Source organism: Schistocerca nitens, chromosome 1 (genome assembly GCF_023898315.1).
Source record: "Schistocerca nitens isolate TAMUIC-IGC-003100 chromosome 1, iqSchNite1.1, whole genome shotgun sequence".
Classification (NCBI taxonomy): Eukaryota; Metazoa; Arthropoda; class Insecta; order Orthoptera; family Acrididae; genus Schistocerca; species Schistocerca nitens.
In genome coordinates this window covers 132,590,774-132,614,663 of record NC_064614.1, presented here as the reverse complement: position 1 = coordinate 132,614,663, position 23,890 = coordinate 132,590,774, and the positions used below count along the sequence as shown (strand labels likewise).

Below are 23,890 nucleotides of genomic sequence, written 5' to 3'. Positions count from 1 at the left end.
GGTGTGTGACGGGCTCAGGCGTTTTGTTTTCCTACTTAGTAATTACGTTTTAATTGAGCGCGGTTATCGCACATCGGGGAGCACCGTTACGTGCAGTAACCGGTAGCGTAGAGGATCGGTTAATTACACCACGAACGAAAACAAGTGACCTGTCGGCTACCCACAATGTTGAATAGAATTTGAAGGACTTTTAATTAATTCCCTGGCATGCCTATGATAAACAGTGAAGGGCATACGTGCCGTCATTGTTGCAATTACAACACGTGTGGTGCCTAAGAGGAGCCTAACTGGGTAACAGCATCGCACTCAATCATTCAGAAAATGCCGTTACAGTCGTACTCTCAAGCATACTACAACAAAAAATACATAATACAGTGTTTAATGAGCGTAATAAGAGCGACAGAATAACAATGATAATAATTATAATTGTCTTTTAATGTACTGCAGGTATGAAAGCTAGCAGTTACAGTGACTTGCTAACTTAGCGCACGCTGTTTCGCTCTCCTAGACCGTGTACACTGCAGAGATTTTCTTTTCTTTTTCTTAATTCGAGTTTTTATGCTGATCACAAATTGTAACACCTTCTTAGCTTGTCACGCTAATTAAGGCCACAGAAGCATGGTCTTTCCCGAATGTACCTCTGATCAAAAAGCAATATTGTGATAGCTGGAGTGCAAAGATTTTGTTAATCGTGCTTTTTTGCGTTCTTGTGGTAATATTTCATAGAAACTTTTATCGTCTAACACATATTTTTTTACATGTAACCATTAAGACAAATAATAATTTTCATAGATTTTGCTTTCAATTTTTTTTTAATGTAACGAAATATTTTCTTAAAAATTTTCATCCCCCATTTCACCCCCTTCTTAAATAAAGTGATGATTCAGAGGCTCTCTTTATCAGGATACAGACTAGCTGGCTGTTTTTTCCAGAAGCTCTTTGTGGTGTGTGTGTGTGTGTGTGTGTGTGTGTGTGTGTGTGTGTGTGTGTGTGTGTGTGTGTGTGTGTGTGTGTGTGTGTGTGTGTGTGTTGGGGGGGGGGGGGGGGAGTGGCTATCGGTAGTACATTTGAGTCCATTAATGTTTCAAAGCACTGCACGAACAGTTATTTGGGTATGGTTGAATTTAGTGGAAGTAAACTTCTAATTGTTGTTACTTATAGGTCTCCTGACTCTGATTTCAAAACATTCCTGCTCAATATATGACGGTAGTATCTGTTCCCGAAAGAACAGTTATCGTGGATGACCATGCAGCTTTGCTAGAAATGAAATGATAATTAAATAGACACCCTAGCTGCAAGCAGGCGTTGATACACTTCATTGGGGACATGTTAAAAATGTGTGCCCCGATCGGGACTCGAACCCGTGATCTCCTGCTTACATGGCAGACGCTCTATCCATCTGAGCCACCGCGGGCACAGAGGATAGTGCGTCTGCAGGGACTTATCCCTTGCACGCTCCCCGTGAGATCCACATTCCCAACATGTCCACAACACTACATTCGTAGTGCGCCTAATAGATGTTTGCCCATCATACTCATTACTCGTGGCAGATTAATCTACCAAGTCCCGTACGAGTTGGGGCATAGCGTGTGCGTTCGCACAAGAAGGTCAAAGGCCGGGAACCCATATTTTTTTAACTATATATATGACGGTAGTATCTGCAAAGCATTTCTAGCAAAGCTGCATGGTCATCCACGGTAACTGTTCTTTCGGGAACAGATACTACCGTCATATATATAGTTAAAAAATATGGGTTCCCGGCCTTTGACCTTCTTGTGCGAACGCACACGCTATGCCCCAACTCGTACGGGACTTGGTAGATTAATCTGCCACGAGTAATGAGTATGATGGGCAAACATCTATTAGGCGCACTACGAAATGTAGTGTTGTGGACATGTTGGGAATGTGGATCTCACGGGGAGCGTGCAAGGGATAAGTCCCTGCAGACGCACTATCCTCTGTGCCTGCGGTGGCTCAGATTAGGCCGGCCGAAATGGCCGTGCGGTTAAAGGCGCTGCAGTCTGGAACCGCAAGACCGCTACGGTCGCAGGTTCGAATCCTGCCTCGGGCATGGATGTTTGTGATGTCCTTAGGTTAGTTAGGTTTAACTAGTTCTAAGTTCTAGGGGACTAATGACCTCAGCAGTTGAGTCCCATAGTGCTCAGAGCCATTTGAACCATTTTTAAATTCGATCCTCGAACTCGAACACGTTGCTTGGTTGCCCTACCCGTCGTCCCGCTCCTGCAGCGGTTCATTAAAAAAAAAAAAAAAAAAAAAAAGATGGATAGAGCGTCTGCCATGTAAGCAGGAGATCCCGGGTTCGAGTCCCGGTCGGGGCACACATTTTCAACATGTCCCCAATGAAGTGTATCAACGCCTGCTTGCAGCTAGGGTGTCTAATTATCATTCCTGCTCAAGCTAGAGAGGGTTCTTCGTTCACTTAAAAGAACTACAAAAATTAGTTGTATGTGGTATCTTCAATATTAATTGTGTAGGTGAATGTGCAAGAAAGAAGATGCTGGTAGATCTCCTTAAATCATCTCATCCTATGGAAACCGTATTTTTTCCAACGAGAGTGCAGGGGAACAGTTGCACAACCAACGACAACATTTCTGTTCATTCTTCATGTCTAGATGGGCATTCTACTCGTATTTGTAAAAAGGTGAATGGCTTTTCGGGCCAAGATGCAGAAATTTTAACGCTAAAAGGTAAGTGGGCTATCGTTTCTGAATAATTTGTAATTACATTTAACAAATAACTAAGCTGGTCGTAGGCTATGTTCTAAAAATGAACAGCATAGAGACAGAGGCGATGACATTTTCTACAGGACCCTATCATCATTTTGCAGGACAATGCTCAAGCACGTACAGTGCAAGCTGTTACTAATTTGTTTTAGCTATGTGCTATAACACCTACTGCACTCCCCTGGCTTAAGCCCTCGTTAGTTCAACTCGATTTCAAAATTGAAGGAAACACTTCTCGGCATTCGCTTCAGAACTGTACAAATTCGTCGGGCAATAGAACGCGCCGCTAGAACTATCAACACAACTGGCACTGCTTAGAGTATCCTACGACATCCAAATCGCTGGCAACGGGTTATACAAAATGCTGGTGACTACTATGAAGGTCAGTAAAACTTTGAAACACGTATCTGTTTTGTACGAGCATTAAATAAATAGTTGCCACTATTAAATTTCCATCCCTATTATTTACGTTCAGAGTGAACTGTGCCTGCACCGTTCATCGCATCATCTGCGAACAGCCTTAAAGAGCTTCCTATGCATTTTTCTTCATCATTTATGTACATTGTAAACAATAACGGTACTGTCACACTTCACTGGGGTACTCCAGAATTTATCTTAACATCTATTGATTTTGTTCCGTTATCTGCAAGGAAGTCTTGTTTCCAGTCGTAAATTTGGTCCGCCACTTGGTAAGCTCGAAATTTTTTCACTAAACGGCGGTCCGGGTCGGAGTCAAAAGCCTTCCTGATATCAAGGAACACGGCATCAACCTGACGACGTCGTCTACAGCGCAATGGATTTCATGGAAGAACAGAGCGAGCTGAGTTTCGAAGTATCTCTGTTTTCGGAATCCATGTCGATTTTTTGTAGAGGAGATTTTCGTTGTCAAAAACCGTCAGAATACTTGAACATAAAACAAGTTCCATAATTCTACGAAACATTAAAGTCAGCGATATAGGGCTATACTTATGAGTATCTATCCTACGAGACTTCTTGAAAACGGGAATGACCTGCGCTTTCTTCCAGACGCTAGGTACCTTTCGTTGCCCAAACTCCTAGAAGGGGAGGAAGTTCCTTCGCATAATCTTCTTAGAATCTTATAGCGACCTGAGTCAGTTCGCTCGGTAGACATGTTCGTTTGCAGTTGCTGGTTTCACATTGCTCCACGATATATTTGTTCACGACAAGAAGCACATCAACTATGGTACACGGATTGGAGAACCAGCTCGATATTGGAACCAGTCCACCCGGTAAGGCTGCCTTTCCATGGACACTGTTTTCATATTCTTCCATGATATTTTATTTCACGATGACAGGCACAGCGACGTGTTGGAATTTTATTTCTTGAGTCCACGTTGTGTCTCGAAAAGAGTACCGTTAATAGAACTGTCTATGCAGTATTCGAATGTCGCAGACTTTAAAATATTACGTGGAAAATCTAGGACGCTTAACATTTAATACCACCTTGTCCATTATTTTTACAGTCCATAGTGTACCGGAAAACAGCCTATATGCTCGCAGTCACAAATTAGTCAGCCATGCCCGTTCACAGGCCATGAACCAACCTTCCACAATTGCCGTCCTTTAATTGTTATATCAAAACTCGCTCTTAATCGATACACATCTAAACTCTCACTCTCGAAGATTATTATCGCCACTCAATCTTGCTAAACGTGTTCGATTTAGATACATACAAATGATTTTAAAGTCAACAAAAGTTAAAAAATTAAAAATACTATTCATATGCTATTCAGTATCTAAAAATAACAGAGGGTATATGTCGGGAGACGCATTATGTTAAAGGCAATATTAATGGCATGTCTATACAGGTTCATAGTATTATCTTCATAAATTGTGGAACAGTTATTTCCTTAGCCACCTCAAGCTTGGAAACAATCTATAGTGAAGTAGTTGTGACGACTCATCGTAAAGAATATGTGACATTACGGTAGGAATATTATTGTCCAATGAAAATTCGTCTGCATTCAACTACGGCAGTAAAAATAGGCAGTCGCCGAGCAGTAAACTGATCAGTTTAGATTCGGGATTCACAGTACTGTTAATACTTTTCGTCTTTATGTATTTTTGTTATCGATTAGGGAATTCCTTTAGCGCTTATATTTCTGTTACTGCTTTAGATTCATTTGTCATTAGAAGAGGAAGAGAAAGATTGTAAGAAAACGATAAAGAAGTAAGGAAACGTTCCGGGATTAGTGGCAATATTAGCAAGAATTTATATGGCATTGTAGATAATTCACGTTTATGAGATAATTGCAAAGAAACAAATAAAGAGATAAGATAACCTTTGGGAATCGCCTGCGTTATTTAATAGCACTGTTTAATATTCCTGCTGGAGTTTTACTAATCCCAGACTCCTAGTGTAGCTATGCAGTTTTATCACGTCTGTCCATTGGAAATCAAATCATACTGTCTACATCTACATGGATACTCTGCAAAACACACGTAAGTGTCTGGCAGAAGGTTCATCGAACCACCTTCACAATAATTCTGTATTATTCCACTAACAGCGCGTGGAAAAACAAACACCTATATCTTTCCGTGCGAGCTCTGATTTCCCTTATTTTATTATGACGATCCTTTCTCCCTATGTAGGTCGGCGTCAACAAAATGTTTTCGCATTCAGAGGAAAAAGTTGGTAACTGAAACTTCGTGAGAAGATTCCGCCGCAACGAAAAACGCCTTTATTTTATTTGATCCACTCCAAATCCTGTGTCATATCCGTGACACTCTCTCCTCTATTTCGCGATAATACAAAACGTGCTGCTCTTCTTTGAACTTTCTCGATGTTCTCCGTTAATCTTATGTGGTAGGGATCCCAGACCGCTGCGCAGTGCTCCAAAAAGAGGACGGACAAGCGTAGTGTAGGCAGTCTTTATAGCAGAACTGTTACATTTTCTAAGTGTTCTCTCAATAAAACGCAGTCTTTGGTTAGCCTTTCTTCAGATAAAGCACGGTTTAAACAGAGTTTGAAATACTTTTTGATTGGCAACTCCTTCTACTCCATAGATGAATATCTTAACAGAGACTGTTAAGTCAGCTTAAGCAAAAATATCTGTCAGATTTCAGTTTTGACATCACATCCTCACAACAGTGAAGATTAGGTATTTTGCGTATGATAAATTTATTAATAGTGGATAACAGTGTTTCATTCTGACAGTGTGTCAATTCTGTAAATATTAGCTGTCCCAGTTTACTGCAATGTATCAGCTTATTTTCGGCAATCTCCTGACAAATGATCAGGATAGTAAGTATTATATTGAAATGTTTTATATTTTTATGTCATACTTTGTGACATGTTCCACACCCACGACAATCATCTCATTTTTGTAATTGTAATTCCAAAGTATTTAGTTGAATTTGCGGCCTTTAGATTGACTAATTCATCGTGTAACCGAAGTTTGATGGACTTCTATTAGCACTCATGTGGATGACCTCAACTTTTCGTTATTCAAGCAACTGCCAATTTTCGCACCATTCAGATATCTTTTCTACCTCGTTTTGCAGTTTGTATTGATCTTCTGATGAGTTTATTAGACGATAAACGACAGCATCATCTGCAAACAACCTGAGACAGCTGCTCAGGTTCTCTCCTAAATCGTTTATGTAGATAAGGAACAGCACAGGGCCTGTTACACAACCTTGGGGAATGCCAGAAATCATTCCTATTTTACTCGATGACTTTCCGTCAATTACTACGAACTGTGACCTCTCTGACAGGAAATCACGAATCTAGTCACATAACTGACACCATATTCCGTAAGGACACTATTTCAATACAAGCCGCTTGTGTGGTACAATGTCGAAAGCCTTTTGGAAATGTAGAAATAAGGAATCAACTTGAAATCCCTTGTCAATAGCACTGAACACTTCGTGTGTGTAAAGATTCAGTTCTGTTTCACAAGAACGATGTTTTGTAAATCCGTGTTGACTGTATGTTAATAGACAGTTTTCTTCGAGGTAATTCAAATGTTTTAACACATTATATGTTCCAAAATCCAGCTGCATATTAACGTTATATGAGCGTATAATTTAGTGGATTACTTATACTACCTTTCTTGAATATTGGTATGACCTGTACAACTTTCCAGTCTTTGGATACGGATCTTTCATCGAGCAAGCGGGTGTATATGATTGTTAAGTATTAATGTACTGCATCAGCATATTCTGAAAGGAACCTAATTGATATACAGTCTGGACCAGAAGACTTACTTTATTAAGTGGTTTAAGTTGCTTCATTACTTTGAGGATATCTGTTTCTAAGTTACTGGTGTGGCCGCAGTTCTTGATTTTAATTCTGGGAAGGAATTTCGGAAGGCTGTGTTTAGTGACTCTGCTTTGGCAGCACTGTCGTCGATAATTAATACGAGAGTTGCCCAGAAAGTAACTAACCGCATCTTTTTCTTCAACAATTCATTACTGAACTTAATGAGAATTACACGCACGAAAGAGTGGTGTTTCATCTACACATCCTACTTTTCCATGTAATCTCCACCCCGTTCTATGGCGTAACCGCATCTTTTTCTTCAACAATTCATTACTGAACATAATGAGAATTACACGCACGAAAGAGTGGTGTTTCATCTACACTTCCTACTTTTCCATGTAATCTCCACCCCGTTCTATGGCCTTCCTCCAGCGTGAAACAAGGGCGTCTGTACCTTGCCGGTACAAATCCTTGTCCTGGTGATGGAGCCAGTGCTTCACTGTGTGTGTTTGCTTTCCTGATTGACAGATGCAGCGCCAACTGCCGAGTCGTAATGCGCCCGTCCTCGCGAATGACAACATCAGCTCGCTGCAACATGTCACGAGTGAGACCCGTGGATGGTCTTCCCGAACGCTGCAAATCGTTGAGCTCCACCGAACCACCATCTGATGACCTCACACTCCGTGCCCAGCGACTAACTGTACTTTTGTCGACAGCAGATGCTCCATAGACTTCGCACGAGCGTTTGTGAATATTCCCCACTTTCTTTCTCTGCAGTGATAAGTTCAATGACGGACGTTGCTTGTAACGTACATCACCTACAGACGCCATTTTGAAACTGTCCTGCAACTACGCTACCTGTCGAAAGTGACAGAAACTTGGCCGCGCTCACTGAGGAGACTTCAAATAACACATGCACAACGTTTTGTATTTGTAACATTGTTTCCGGCTTAGAAAAAAAAAATGTGGTGTGTTACTTTGTGGGCAATTCTCGTATTTCCATTGCTATCCCGCAGAGAAGGCGTTGATTTTGTATTGCTGCCAGCATACTATACATGCGACCAGAATCTCTTTGGATTTTATGTCAGTTTCTAAACAAAGTTTCGTTGTGGAAACTATTAAAGGCTTCCCGCATTGAAGACCCGGCTAAATTCCGTGCTTCTGTAAAAGATCTCCTATCTCGAAATTTTGCGTTCGTTTAAATTTTGCATGCTTTTTTAGTTATATCTGCCACTCTGTTGTGACCAGTTTGGCGTATTAAGGGGGACCAGCTCCGTCGTTTGCCAAAAGAAAAGGTAAACAGTTTGTGTCGTATGAAGAGGAAAGATGAAACTAAATTGCAACGAAGGAAAGATTGTAACTGCAAGGATGATCAGTGAGAGCGCATAAAAACATAGTGATTTCATTGTTTTGCTACCATCTGTAGGTAGCTTAAACCCTAATATGAACTGTCGTACTGATTGACATCAAATGTTACATTACGAAAGCTTCGATGCACTTCAGAGATTGAGAAGCTACATCTAAAATTCTCACGTTGGTGTCAGTGCACTTTGTCTGGGTTAATGACTGCAAAAATTATGCAACAGAGACCTCATATCTGGCACGTCAATGCTGACTAAGCCACCGTTTAATAGCGCCGCAGTTGGCAGCCCTGCCGGCAGATTGGAGTGTAGAATATCTGAAAATCTCCGGTGACAATTTAAAACTGCGTTGAATCCGGTTGGGATTTCCCGCTGCTGCTGCCATCGCATTTTCCGTTCAAATATTGCCCGTTGCTCCATTATTCGGAACACAGTTTTAATTCCCTCACTTCATTTCGGAAAGTTGATTGTCCGCCCCGCGTACAGCTTCAATATCCCGGCGCCCGTTTTAATGCAACGTACATCCAGCCACTCAGAGAAGATAATTTAATTTGCTTCAGTTAACACATGAGGATAAAATCAGGAACAGAAATGTCGTTGCTGTTGTAGAAGAACAAACTTTGCCTGCATCTAAAGCTTGCCAACCAGGTCGTTACGCTACCGAATTAACTTGCTCCTCTCTGGGGTTATTACGAGTGAAATCAAATTAGTCTATGTATCACTCCATACAAGCTACCCGTCAGTATTCTGTTACTTCAAATTTCAAACATTCCTCCAGCTTACATTTTAGCAAGAGTCTGAGAGATATATTTCACAACACACTTTTCGTATAGAAGTATGCATGATTACCTTTTATGTATTACTTGGCGGAGTTCTGAATTTGAATGAATATTTAGTATTTATAATTGTTACTTTCTCTTTACTTCGAAAGCGACGTGGCTGCCTCGAGGACGAAATTTGAAACGCCGATTGTATGATGTTAAAGTAAACAAAGTTCGCGATGTGTTCTCATATGTTTAAAAAAAATCTTTTTTGTACACATTTAGGGTAAGCTTCATTTGAACGACAAAATTGCGTGTACCAAGCAACAACAGATGTACGCAGTCCATGACACTGGTTACAATTTGAAAAGCTATGTTTCTTAAGGTATGAAACAAATTCCGCTTCGGCTTCAGTGAAAAGTGAAGGTAAGACTTACAAAAAAATTTTACGTAGCATGAAAATCATCTCACAGTGTGATGTGAACATTGTGGAGCCTATATGTATCACTGCGATAGTTAATTAACGATTGCCTCTTTATTGCTAAGAAATTTTAGATGAAGGGACGCTTTGGAAGCTATTATTTCGTTTTGGGAAACCCAACATCTGGGCCCGTGCTTAAAAATACCTAAATTTATATTGTATACGCAAGACACAAACGCTTGCCGATATGTTTTGTTATTAATAAGATTCCCCATTGAAACACAAGAAATCAGTATTTAAAAGTAGGGTTCACGTATTGAAATACACTATCTAACAATTCATGAAGACGTAATGGCAAGACGAAATTTTAAAATTCTTCTTACATTCGTTCTATGATTATCTAAAGTCTACATGTAACGTTCTCTGTCCTTCCCATTTGCCTATGTAATATTGTCAGTAAAAATATGTTTTACATAAAGAAGTACTTCGGTAACAACAGAGAAACTCCTGTTCGCAGCTAAAATAGAAATCTGTGCGTCTATGAAGGGTTTAGTATATGCATACGCTTTGGAACGATTTCTCTTCCCTCCCCCCCCCCCTCTCTCTATCTTCTTCTAGGTTGAATGGAATTAACTGGTTTCCTTGCAGTGTAACTATTTTGTACTCTTATAATAACAGTTTCGGCACCAACACTTATAGCAGTCAATTACTTGTGCAGCTCAGTCAACTGTTGGAAATCACGGAACAGTCAGAATAATCTAAAGATGAGACATATGACACCAATATTCGACTACAGTCCGACCCACGAACGATGGTGGTTCGCGCATGTTGAGACACGGACGGGGATTGCATTATTGGCGATTTCAAACGGCAGTTCCCGTACGCGAATACACGTGCTTCCCGCTTGAAGGAAGCGTATAACTAGGAAATTGTTTCTCACTTGCTTCTGCAGAACTTATCGCTTACCACCACTATCAGCAGTGTCAACTCGCAACAAACGGAATAGAAATTCACTAAACAACTGGCTAGAATCACGTTTAATGCTCACGTTAGCCACGGCATTAACAGCAGAGCGCTGACAATTCCACTGAACGCTTTCGGAGAATGCGTGACGTAGGTGCGCAGAACAAGCATAAGCTCGACCGACTTCTTTCGTGACTGCAACTATAATACTGGAGCACGCATGTTTGCCTGCTCACCTATTTGCACTGAGTATCCAAAAGAACTGGCACACCCGCCTAATATCGTGTGGGGCCCACGCTAGCAAGCAAATAGTCGCAACACGACGTGTCATGCACTCGACTAATGTCTAAAGTAGTGCGGTGGGGGGGAGGGGGTCTTCACACCATGAGACCTCCAGGGATGTCCATAAATCCGTAAAAGAGTGCGAGGGGGTGGATATCTCTTCTAAACAGCACGTTGCAAGGCATCCCAAATAGTCTCAATAATGTTCATGTCTGGGGAGGTTGGTGGCCAGCAGAAGTGTTTAAACTTAGAAGAGTGTTGCTGGAAGCAGTCTTTAGCAATTCTGGATGTGTGGGATGTCGCATTGTCCTGCTCGAATTCCCCTAGATCGTCGGAATGCACAATGGACGTGAATGGATGCAGGTGAAAGGACAGGCTACTTACCTAAGTGTCGCCTGTCAGAGTCGTATCTAGACGTATCAGGGGTGCCATATCACTCCATCTGCACACGCCCCACACAATTACAGAGCCTCTATCAACTTGAACAGTCCCCTGCTGACATGCAGGGTCCATGAATTCATGAGGCTGTCTCCATATCCCTATATGTCCATCCCCTCGAGAGAATTTGGAAATAGACTCGTCCGCCCAGGCAACATGATTCCAGTCATCAACAGTCCCACGTCGGTGTTGGCGGGCCCAGGCGAGGAGTAAAGCTTTGGGAAGCTCAATTATCGAGGGTGCACGAGTGGGCCTTCAGCTCCGAAAGCCCACATCGATGATGTTTTGTTGAATGGTTCGTAGGCTGACATTGTTGATGGACCAGCATTGAAATTTGCAGCAATTTTCGGGAGGGTTGCACCAGTCACGGTAGCAGTTACAAAACCAGAATCACGCATTTCCTCGAAGAAAAAAGGCCCGATAACGGTAGATGTGGTAAATCCAACCCATACCGTGACTTTCTCGTCGTGCAATGGAATTTACACGACAGTTCTAGGATTTTCGGTAGCCCAAACTCTGCAGTTGTGGGCGTTGACAGACCCTCGAAGCGTGAAATGAGCTTCGTCGGTCCACAACACGTTACTCAACCAATCGTCATCTTCCGCCATCTTTTGAAACGCCCACACCGCAAATGCCCTCCGCTTCACTAAATCGCCAGGTAACAGTTCTTGATGCCGATGAATTTTGTACGGATAGTATCGGAGGGTACGCCGAAGTGCCAACCAAACAGTAGTGTATGGAATGCCGGTGCGACGTGCGACTGCACGAGCGCTGACGTCCCCGTGCATAGACGAACCTGCTACAGTCTCCGTTTCTTCCTGAACTGTCTCAGCAGCATTACGCCATGTGCTCGGTCGGCCACTACGGGGTCTGTCGTCTAAACAACCCATGGCTTCGAACTTCGAAATCATTCTCGCCACAGCTGCATTTGTCACCGGACCTTTACCCGTTCGAATCCCCTTCCTATGGCGATGGGATCGTAACGCTGAACTAGCACATTCCCCGTTCTGATAATACAGCTTCACTAGAAGCACCTCTTTAGGTAACGCCAACATGCTGCGACTGCTGGCGCATCTGATTCTCTCTCTCATTACAGTTTCTTTCATACACCATTCTCATGCGCAGTCACTGACGTTTTGCTGTCCAGCGCCATCTGTCGGACATTTTGTGAACTTTATTTTTTTTTCTAATAAAACCCCATGTCATTCCAAGCATGTGTGTCAATTTTTACCTCTCTATCTACGTTATTCCGTGGTTTATTAAGTTTTCATATTTATACTGACTTTTTGATCATCCGGTAAATGCTACTATCTTGAAGGTAGAAAGTGAAGAAGCGTTAAATGTCCTCATACTGAAAATGAAAGAAGAAAGTACTGAACTAACGCTGAACGCCAAGAAAACGAAAATTATATCAATTACACTTATCACACCATGACATGTAAGAGGAGAAATAATGGAAGTAGTTCCTAGGTTAAATTATTTTGGCCCCCAGATTTCTGCTGAAGATGACTTCAGCCACGAAATCAAGAGATGTCTGTTAATTGGTAGAAAGGCAATGTCCAATCTTGACAATGTTCTAAGAAGTAGACATATATGTTTAATAATAAAGATCGGCGTAGTAAGGGCTATGGTCTTTCCAATTACGATGTGCGGATGTTAGACTTGGACTGTAGGAAATGCTGAACGTGTGCTGGAGGGAACTCTACGGACTGCAAATAGAATAAGTAGGTCGGCGTTACGGCAAATTCTCCTTGGAAGTTCTGATCCTGAAATAAAAATTGACCTACTTCGAACACATCATGAAAAGACAGGATTCGCCAGAAAAGACTTCAGAGCTGGGGAAAATCGGAGGCACAAAGAGAAGAATTGATAGCATCACAGAAGTTATGGATTCCAATCTGGGAAGTCTTCGGGGGATAATGCAAGACAGAAGAAATTGGCGTGCTTAAGTTCGTCGGGTCACGGAGAGCGGAATCGACTAAACGAATAGAGGGAGAGAGATAGGAGGGGCATGAGGGAGGTGGGGGGATAGTGATCGTTTAACATCACGACGTACCCTGGGTCCGCATTTATCTTTTTGCCTGCACTACATTTATGATAAGCACTTGTAATTTGCCACGTAGGCCCTCCTGACGTCAGAATGTGAAATGTTCAAATGTGTGTGAAATCTTATGGGACTTAATTGCTAAGGTCATCAGTCCCTAAGCTTACACACTACTTAACCTAAATTATCCTAAGGACAAACACTCACACCCATGCCCGAGGGAGGACTCGAACCTCCACCGGGATCTCAGAATGTCAGCCTACCTTCCGAATCAACTAGTCGTAGGCATCTGCATGAACATGACACTATATTCCCTGTTAGTACTTTGAGCAAAGTATACCCGAGATTAGAATAGAGCAACAGACGAGTTTCGAGAAAGCGTCTACGGAATGATATCTAGAAGTCATATTCAAGACAGCACGATGCAACAACATAACTCCCTTGTCGGTCGATCAGGTTGTGTCTTGCTTGCCCTAACACACTGCTACAAAGGCAGCCAAGGAAGTTATTATTCTGTAAGCGTACAAGCGGCCGTTTTTATTGTCAGTTTTTCACTTCTGTCAGCAATAAATTACAGCCACGCCTAACAAGTCCCTGTTAGTTAACAGCAGTGCTGTCCAGTTCACGTCAGTAGTTTTATCAAACTGACACAAAGATTTAATTGCGAAAAACATAGACTGTCGATAGTTTACGATAGCTTATACTCTGAAGGGTGCACGCTACATGTAAAGGAAATAAAGACAAAACTATCACGTAAGTCAGAAAAAGAGCAGTATCAGAAGGCGGTGATAGTACAGATAAAGGATGTCCAGAAGATTCGCACTAACATGATTCAATTTTTGAAGTTTGAGTGGAATCTTTTTTGTTTGACTGAGTGCTCGCTATGATTATAGAAGCATGTAGCTATGTGAGAACCACAGACTACCATGAGTTAATTTTTTTATTGGCCTTTTACAAGTGCTGTTTAAGGTTGGAGGAAACAGTTAAATCACAAGTATACAGCTATTTCATAAGTACGAGGGAGTGCTGAGAAGTAATACCTCAGATTACTTATAGCTTTTTAAATAGAAAAGACTTTATTAGCATTCTACACCTTTATCCTTCATTCCGTTTATTTCTCAACATAGTCACCCAGGCAAAAAACAAATTTCTGCCAACGAGAGACCAGTTCCTTGATATCGTCATCTTAAAATGTCTGACTTTGCTGACAGAGCCACAGTCTCACCTCTGCTTGCACCGCTTCATCACTACCAAAGTGAAGTCCTCAAAGGTGTACTTCAAGTTTTGCAAAGAGGTGAAAATCGAATGGGGCCAAGTCGGGACTGTATGGAAGATGATCGATACCAGAAAAACTAGGCGTCGGGTTGTTGCTCGTCTGTGGACTGGCGTTGTCATGCTGAAGAGGAAGGTGCTCCATGTGAGGACGGACTCTTCGAATTCGTTTTTTTTCCTCAGTTTTCTGAGAGCCTTTCACGCACTGACATAGTTATGTTACACGCTACAATAAGGAACCCTGTGGCGGCAGACGGTTGCAACTTGTGTCAGAGAAGCGGTAAACTCAACCGAGTAATATCCATGTTCAGTCAGTATTGAGAACAAAATAAAAAATTAGGGGGCATTATTTTTCAGCGCCCCCTGACCTATAAATTTACAAATGTAAATATTTGAGTACTTGAAACGTCAGAAGTTTATGTTCGTTTCTCGCAGGTAAGATGCAATTAAATTGCTAATTGCCGGCCGGAGTGGCCGTGCGGTTCTAGGCGCTACAGTCTGGAACCGCGAGACCGCTACGGTCGCAGGTTCGAATCCTGCCTCGGGCATGGATGTATGTGATGTCCTTAGGTTAGTTAGGTTTAAGTAGTTCTAAGTTCTAGGGGACTGATGACCCCAGCAGTTGAGTCCCATAGTGCTCAGAGCCATTTGAACCAAAATGCTAATTTTGAGATTTTTCTGATTCATTAAGGTTTCCACCTTTGCAGCACAGACTATTGCAGTTTATTTTGGTGTGGAACATTTTTAGCTCATCTCACTAAGACGTGATTCAGATCTCCGTGGTCTTCTGAGTGTTCACTTCATCTATGAGAGTCTATCTCTCCGATACAACAGTGAAGCGCCAAGGAAACTGGTATAGGCATGCGAACTCAAATACAGAGATATGTAAACAGGCAGAATACGGCGCTGCGGTCGGCAAGGCCTTCACACGACAAAAAGTGTCTGGCGCAGTTGTTAGATCGTTATTGCTGCTACAACGGCAGGTTATCAACATTTAAATGAGTTTGAATGTGGTATTACAGTCGGCGCACGAGCGATGGGACACAGCTTCTTCGATGTAGCGAAGAAACGAAGATTTTCACGTATGACCATTTCACGAGTATACCGTGAATATCAGGAATCCGGTAAAATATCAAATCTCCGACATCGCTCCGGCCGGAAATAGATCCTGCAACAACGGGACCAACGACGACTGAAGAGAATCGTTCATCGTGACAGAAGTGCAACCCTTCCGCAAATTGCTGCAAATTTCAATGCTGGTCCATCAACAATGTCAGCCTACGAACCATTCAACAAAACATCATCGAGTTAGCACTGACAACTCTACGAAAACGCTGCTGCTCTCAGTCATTAAGTGAAGGCCGTCAGCCACTACGTTGTCCGTGGTGAGAATTACTGCCTGAAATTTGGTATTCTTGGCAACACTTTTGACACTGTGGATCTATGAATATTGAATTCCGTAACGATTTCCGAAATGAAATGTCCCATACGTCTAGCACCAACCACCATTCCACGTTCAAACTCTGTTAATTCCCACCCTGTGGCCATAATCACGTCGAAAAGCTTATCACATGAATCGGCTGAGTACAAATGACAGCTCTGCCAATGCATTGCCTTTGTATACCTTTTGTATGCGATAATACCGCCATCTGTATGTTTGTCTATCGCTGTACCATGACTTTTTTCATCTCAGTATATAAAAAGAATGATTAGTGCATCTATAAATGACGCAAGCTGGCATTTTGGATGAAAACGTTCCACCAGAAGCTAATGCTAGAGGCAGCTAACATTGTGGGCGTCGACTTCAAGTTTGTGACGTCATGACAACCTCCTTCTTAAAACCCCGTGATCTCCGTGCTTTCACTGGGAAGTAAGGACGCGTGATGCTTTGATTGGGAACGTTGCTGTACCTGGTCCTAGTGACCAAGATAGATCTCTGAGGTTCGCTTTGCCACGAGATGCGCTAGTGTCGCGACCGTTAATGTCAACTGTAGAAACTGGAACCAGAACTTCCCTTTCAAGTAGTTCATCAGAGGGACCACTGCGATCAGCTGCCTTCTACAGTACTCCTTTCACCGATGATTATTCCGTAACAGTACTGACAATCGAACCCAGATGTACCATACTGTGAAAGCGATGTATTGAAGTGGTACGATTTGAGAAGGTGTTCTTTGGTTCACTTGTTATATGAGATGTGTAAATGAAGTAATGACACTAATATTTTTATCTGTTTTATTCCAATAACTTGACAACTGAACATTTTCCCCTCGAAAGTACTTGCCTTGAGAAGTGAGTCAGCGCTTGGATGGTTCTTCCACTCATAGAAGTGCTGGAACCGGGATGCTGTTAGGTTACAGCCATTTAAATACTGTCAAGGGTACAATGCGACGTCACTCTCGCAAAGAGAAAAAAGATCACAGAGACTCAAGTCTGGCGAATAAGGACCCTGAGGACCCAAGGAATGATCAAAAAACTGTTTACAGTGGTTGCTGTGTGATAAGGGGCACCGTCGTGACGCAACAACCAATCGATTTTGATGTTTAGTCTTACACACATAATCCTTTTGCGTAGTCTTTTAAGAGACTCTAGTGAAAAATGTCAATTAATCTTTTGGGCTTCAAGCACAAATCTATGCACGATTCCCTGACTATCAAAAAAGGGTATTAGCATGCATTTGATCTTTGATTTGCTCATTCTTGCTTGTTTTGACGTTGGATGCTTTGAGTGTGCTATTTCATGCTCTGGTACTTGGCTTCTGCGTCGTACTCAAAACACCCAAGTCTCATTACCGTTCCAGAAAATTGGGGATCATTTCCAATAGAGTCGACATAGTCAATACATCTGTCCCTCTTCGTGCCCTGCTGGTCCCGCGTGAGCTTTCTTGGAAGCAGTTTTGAGCAGATTTTACTCATCTCTAAATCATTGGTCAGTATCTGATGAACGATAGCGTGATTCAAATTCAACTCTGCCTAAGTCGTTCTGACTGTCAAAAGATGATCTATCCGCTCAAGATCGAGGACTCTCGACATTCTCACCGGTTTTTGTAACCGAAGGCATTACGGTTCGAGGTTTATCTGCAGTTGGCTGTCTTCTGCAAACGCCTTAAACCATCGAAACACCTGGGCCCTTGACAAAATACTGTCTATGTAGGGCTGGCAAAGACCTGCAAACGTTTTCGTTTCATTGAGTCCAAGTCTCAAGCGAAATGTGATCTCTCGTCGTCGCTCGAAATTCGTGTTAAGCAAATCATCCTTCAATGGGAAAAAGCGCCGCAGACAACCAGCGTGAAACGAGCGCGGTTCAACACGCACTGATGGATTGTCACGTGTTCACCTGCCTTCCCTCGAAGTCCGGTGTCACGAATCGTTGCCGGAACAAGCACGACGATGTCTATCTCATTATTTTTTTTTACACGAACCTTATTTTGTGGACTGCAGTACAACGGCTCGGTAGAACCGACACCTATGAAAGAATTCTGAGCTCATTTTCTGTGCCATCTGCCTGACTTTGTCTAACAGACTCGCTGAGTGCTTCAGCATGTGGTAGGAAAACGCCAGAGCCCGTAGTGCGGTGGGATGTGATTAGGGGGACCGGTTCCGAGTAAGAGAGAGGGGACGGGACGGGGACGGTCGACGGGGGGAGGGGGGGGAGGGGGGTGGGTTGGAACGTTTAGGACGACGCGGAGGAAATCCAACGGGAATTGCTGCGCGTCCTGCCAATGCTAGAAACCGAAACAAAGTTTACAGATTTCCTCAGAAGAAACGAAGATGTGATTGCGCACAAACAGGACGAGTCTTCCACGTAATGGCATTGTTGACCATTTCCCCCTATTCTGCGGCGTGTTACCCAGAAAGCGGGAGAGAGTTTGCGAGTGCGTGTTTGTGTTAGTGTGTGTGTGTGTGTGTGTGTGTGTGTGTGTGCGTGTGTAATGCGTCACCATACGCCTTCGGTAGCTGCAGAATAACCAAAGTCCCACCAACGCCAACTGCAGGGATTTGTAGAGATGCGTGTCACTTCAGTTCAACGCCCGTTGTATACGTGTAGCATAACACGCTTTTAGACAGAACATCACCCATGTCCGGTGTCCTGCGTATTTATGTATAACTTGCGTAGCGCCCGCTGCTTCACTCACGTAGACTTTGTGGCCTGCAGAATTTTTTGTTTTGTTTTTATATTATCGAATTTTTATGCCGTTCACGAATTGCAACACCTTCTAAGCTTTCAACGCTAAATAAGACCATACAAGCACGAACTTTTCCGACTGTACTTCTGACTAAAAAACGATTCTGGGAGCTGGAGTCCAAGGTTTTTGTTATTCATACCTTTTGCGGTCTTGTGTAGATATTTCCATAGCAACTTTTATCCCCTATTAAATATTTCTTTATGTCTAACCAAGAAGTGAAGTACCAATTTTAATAAATTTAGCTTTAAAACTTAAGAAAAAAAAATCATCGCATATTTCATTCACTTGGGGGGTTGAATTTCCAGAAACACCGAAACACGTACTTTTGTATTTATAACCAAGAAGTCAAACAAAAATTTACATAGATGTAGCCTTAATATCTTTCAGTAGTTGTTTAGTAGTTATTTATTTTCAAAAAAACTTTCACCCAATATTGTACCCCCTTAGTGGTTGAATTTCCAAAAATGCTGTAACACGTATTATTAATTTTGTGACTGAGAAACCAAATACCAGTTTTCGTAGTTCTAGCATCAAAATTTCCGTAATAGCGACAAACTTTCAAAAAGCCTTTCATCCCCTAATTCACCCCCTTCGGAGTGGAATCTCGTACATCCCTTCGTAAACGATACCTACACTATAAGACCCACGCGTTCTCCAAACTTCGAGTCTCTATCCTTAGCGGTTTGGGCTGGGTGACGGTAAGTCAGTTAATCGGTTTTACTACCTATTTCACCCCGTTAGGGGTTGAATTTCCAAAAACAGTGACAGGCGTATGTTTAATTTGCAACACAGAAGCCAAATACAAATTTTCATAGATTTAGCTGCAAAAGTGATTCCACAATGAAGCATTTCCATCAAAACTCTCATCCCCCGTTTCACCCCCATACGGCTTGAATTTCCAAAAAGACTGAAATACTTGTTTTTCCATTTCTAGCTAAGAAGCCAAATTTAAATTTTCATAGATTTAGCTTTAAAAATGCTTTGTTAACGAAATATTTTCATGAAAAATCTCATTTCCTATTTCACCCCCTTAGGGTTTCAATTTGCAAAAATACTGAAATAAGTATTTTTTTAATTTGTAACCGTGAAGTAGTTCTTTAATAACAGTATATTTCCAAAAAAAGCTTTCACCCACTATTTCACCCAGATAGGATTTAATTTTTAAAAATTCTGAAACAAGTATTTCTTTATTTCTGACTGAGGAAACAAATACCAATTTTCGTAGGTCTATCATAAATATTGCCTTAATAGCGACATGTCTCAAAAAACCCCTTCATTCCCTATTTCATACCTTTAGAGTCTGAATTTCGAAAAATGACGCCTACAGTATAAGATCCACACCTTCTCCAAATTTGAAGTTCCTGTCCTTTGCGGTTTGGGCTGAGCGATGAAGGGTTGGTCAGCAGCCAGTCAGTCGGGACAGTGCCTTTTATATATAGAGATTAAGAAGTTATGACACCGACGTGCAACTGTAGTCTGGACATCGTTCGCCTGAAATTGATCAACATACTGAATTAAGACAGGGAATAAACATAAGACCACATAGTGTATATCGGTAACACAGATTGTTTATAGAAACGAACTCTCAAGTATGAAACAACTCTAAACGTCTGATTACCTTACAAATGAGTTAGAGTGTTAAATAAGGGACGTTAAGCGTATAACAACTTTATAGCTGAAGACGTAAAACCCTAAATATCTTGCTTTCATTAGTTTCCAGTTAATCACCCACAGATTAATTAAAAAGTTTAGAAAATGTTTAAAATTATGTTTAAGGTTTGTTGGAACTCGCCAAGTGTTAACACTGCATGGTGTAATTTGGGTAATTTGCGCTCTGTTTTAACAAAAGTTAGTTCTGCAAGCGTCTCGCTGTTTATGACCTCTCACTTCCTGAACTATGCGTCGTATTGTGTTGCAACTTGGCAGGTTACATTCCATGGTATCTGCACACACTACTGCAAAGCGTTGCGAATAGAATTCATAGCAAGGAAGTAATAAATTACAACGCAATGGTTGCTGCTATTGTTTTACTTCAAGAACTGTGATAATGTATCATAAATTTCACTGAAAGTCTTGATAGAGGTGTGTGATGATTGTAATCACAAAACCTATACCGAATTTTAAAAAGCTAAATAGTCGCCGAAAAATAGGTGGTGCTTGTTTTATAGACCCGATTATTTTATTCCTCGTTTCGTGTTTCGGTTCAGATATGCCGGGATGATAGACGCTGACCGTGGATATTGAATCACAGACACAGTCCCTTTGACCGTTCAGAAATGTCACTAAACCCGCCCAAAGATGTGAACAACCATGCATGAGCAGCGCCTATTAGACAGAGGTGGTCCGAGAGCCGATCAGTTCCAGTCATTCCATCAGGAGGGAGGCACACGGCTCGTGTTGCCTGTAGTTCAACCATGTCTAGACTGTCATTACCGCGGTTGGATCGCGTCCGCATTGTTACTTTGTACCAGGAGCGGCTCTCAACAAGGGAAGTGTCTAGACATCTCGGAGTGAACCAAAGCGATGTTGTTCGGTCATGGACGAGATACATAGAGACAGGAACTGTCTATGACGTGCCTCGCTCAGGCCGCCCAAGGGCTACTACTGCAGTAGATGACCGCTACCTACGGATTATGGCTCGGAGGAACCCTTACAGCAACGCCACCATGTTGAATAATGCTTTTGGTGCAGCCACAGGACATCGTGTTACGACTCAAACTGTGCGCAATATGCTGCATAATGGGCAACTTCACTCCAGACCTCCAAGGCGAGGTCCATCTTTGCAACTAGGACACCATGCAGCGTGGTACAGATGGGCCCAACAACATGACGAATGGACCGCTCAGCATTGGCATCACGTTCTCTTCACCGATGAGGGTCGCATATGCTTTCAACCAGACAATCGTTGGAGACCTGTTTGGAGACAGCCCGGTCAGGCTGAACGCCTTAGATACACTGGCCAGCGAGTCAGAAAGGTGGAGGTTCCCTGCTGTTTTGGGATGGCACTATGTAGGGCCCACGTACGCCGCTGGGGGTCATGGAAGGCACCGTAACGGCTGTACGATATGTGAATGCCATCCTATGTCCGATAGAGCAACCTTATCGGCAGCATATTGGCGAAGCCTCCCGCCTCTATCGTGCACATCGTGTGAATGACTTCCTTCAGGGTAACGACCTCACTCGGCTAGAGTGGCGAGCATATTCTCCAGACATGAACCCTGTCGAACATCCTTGGGATGGATTGAAAAGGGCTGTTTATGGACTACGTGACCCACCTACCACTCTGAGGACGTGAGGAGTGGGACAACCTTGAGAAACTTGTGGATTGTATGCCACGACGAATGCAGGCATGCACTAATGCAAGAGGACGTGCTACTGATTAGAGGTATCGGTGTGTACAGCAATCTGGACCGCCATCTCTGAAGGTCTCGCTGTATGGTTGTACAGCATGGAATGTGTTGTTTTCATGAGCAATAAAAAGGACGGAAATGATGTTTGTGTTGATCTCTACTCCAATATTCTGTATAGGTTCCGGAATTCTCGGAACCGAGGTGATGCAAAATTTCTTTTGATGTGTGTATAAGAAATCAAGAGGAGGGCCAATAAGGTCTTCATACTACTCCTACAGCTTCGTCTACCTGACTACTCTGCAATTCACACTGAAGTGCCTGGCAGAGGGTTCATCGAACCACTTTCACACATTTTTCTCCACAGTTTTACTCTCGAGCATCGCTCGGGCAGAGCGAAGAACTTAAAAATTTCCGTTCGAGACCTGATTTCGTTTATTTTATTACGATCTGTGGTACAGAAATTACCATCCGCCACGCATCGTACGGTGACTTGCTGAGTGTGGATGTAGAACGAGGCCATTCACTTTGAGTTTGTCATTTTTAGTTTTTGAAAATTTTTAGCTGTGTTTTATTATGACGTGTCATTAAATCCCTTCAAAGAAAACTTACTCATGTTTTACATTGGTATTTCTGTAAGTCTCCAAAAATATAGAAAACATTGCTAATTGTACGCTCATTTGTGATTTATAATTACTGTCGAATAAAAAAGTGATCTACACTGCTTTGCTCGTAAATGTAAAAAAGTTTTTGTTGTGTCCAGCATTGTGTAATGGTTTGTATTACTGGTTGTGTTGCAGGGAGGTTACTGAGGCGCGTTAGCTGCCTGTGATGTCGTGCCGCCTGACCGAGACGTGAGGGCCTGCAGTGTGTGAAGCACCCGCCGCCACGCTCCACGCGTAAAGCAGAGCCGACTCTCGTTTACCATGGCGGTCGGTGTCCTGCCCGCGTCCTGTCTTTTCCTGATGATGTGCGCGGTGAGTAGAAACGAAAGTTAACACTCACTGTGAGGCGTGGCGAGGCTCGCTTTCACTGTGTAGGCTGCAATTTAAAAATTCACCTGCCTCAGAACGGCGTCTGCTCGATGTCCCTTCACTCGGCAACGTAGATACTTACAAGATGATGTAAAAGCAGCGTTGATAAAAAACACCATCTAATATCTACAATTACTGAGGCCGCACAACTCTTGAAACTAAATAAAGCTCTGTAGAAAAACTGTCAATAATAAATTTATCGGGCAGTAAGTTAATGGATTGGCTTCTGGAAAATAATGTTCGAAATTTACACAGAAAAATGTTTATTTGTTCTTATAACCAAAGAAACGGTACTATTCAGTCCACATTTAAACTGTTTGTTATTGTTCAAGTTCACAAGTCATACACTAATTTCGCACGCACAGTAGTCAGAAATCTGTCCAAATTCGACCCGCAGTCATTAATTCCACCATTAACATGAGTTATTACATTCGGCCCTTCTGGTGGATTTCAGAAAAGAAATTGCTCGCCAAAAATGCTCAGTAGTTGAATATGAAACATGCAACGCAGATACTACGAAGGCCAAATTTTCGCAAGCGAATATCATTCCAACAATACAGTTCTAAAACTTGCAAACTTCACTAAACCGTCGTAACTACATCAGCGTTAGTCCCGACACGTATCAAACGCGAGAAACTCAATATTCCTTCATTTACACATTATTTTGACTCGTACTAGTAACATGACCGTCCGCGTTCAAAGCTAGCGAGAGACTCCCTTCTTGAGGCCTCGCTCCCAGTATAACTATTAGGTAACGAGCGGGAATCGTCTCAATTCTGATTGGCTAACCACACTCGCTGCCAAACAGAATGCTC

At 42.4% G+C, this 23,890-nt stretch overlaps 1 protein-coding gene across 1 annotated transcript in view; it reads left to right on the top strand.

Moving 5' to 3' along the window:
- LOC126211077 (uncharacterized) overlaps positions 1-23,890 on the top strand; it is a 323,398-nt gene that overhangs the window by 271,079 nt on the left and 28,429 nt on the right. Inside the window, exon 2 of the mRNA XM_049940004.1 lies at positions 22,842-23,018. Coding sequence (XP_049795961.1) covers positions 22,968-23,018 — 51 coding nt within the window. The 5' untranslated portion in view covers positions 22,842-22,967. The remainder of the gene's footprint in view (positions 1-22,841; positions 23,019-23,890) is intronic.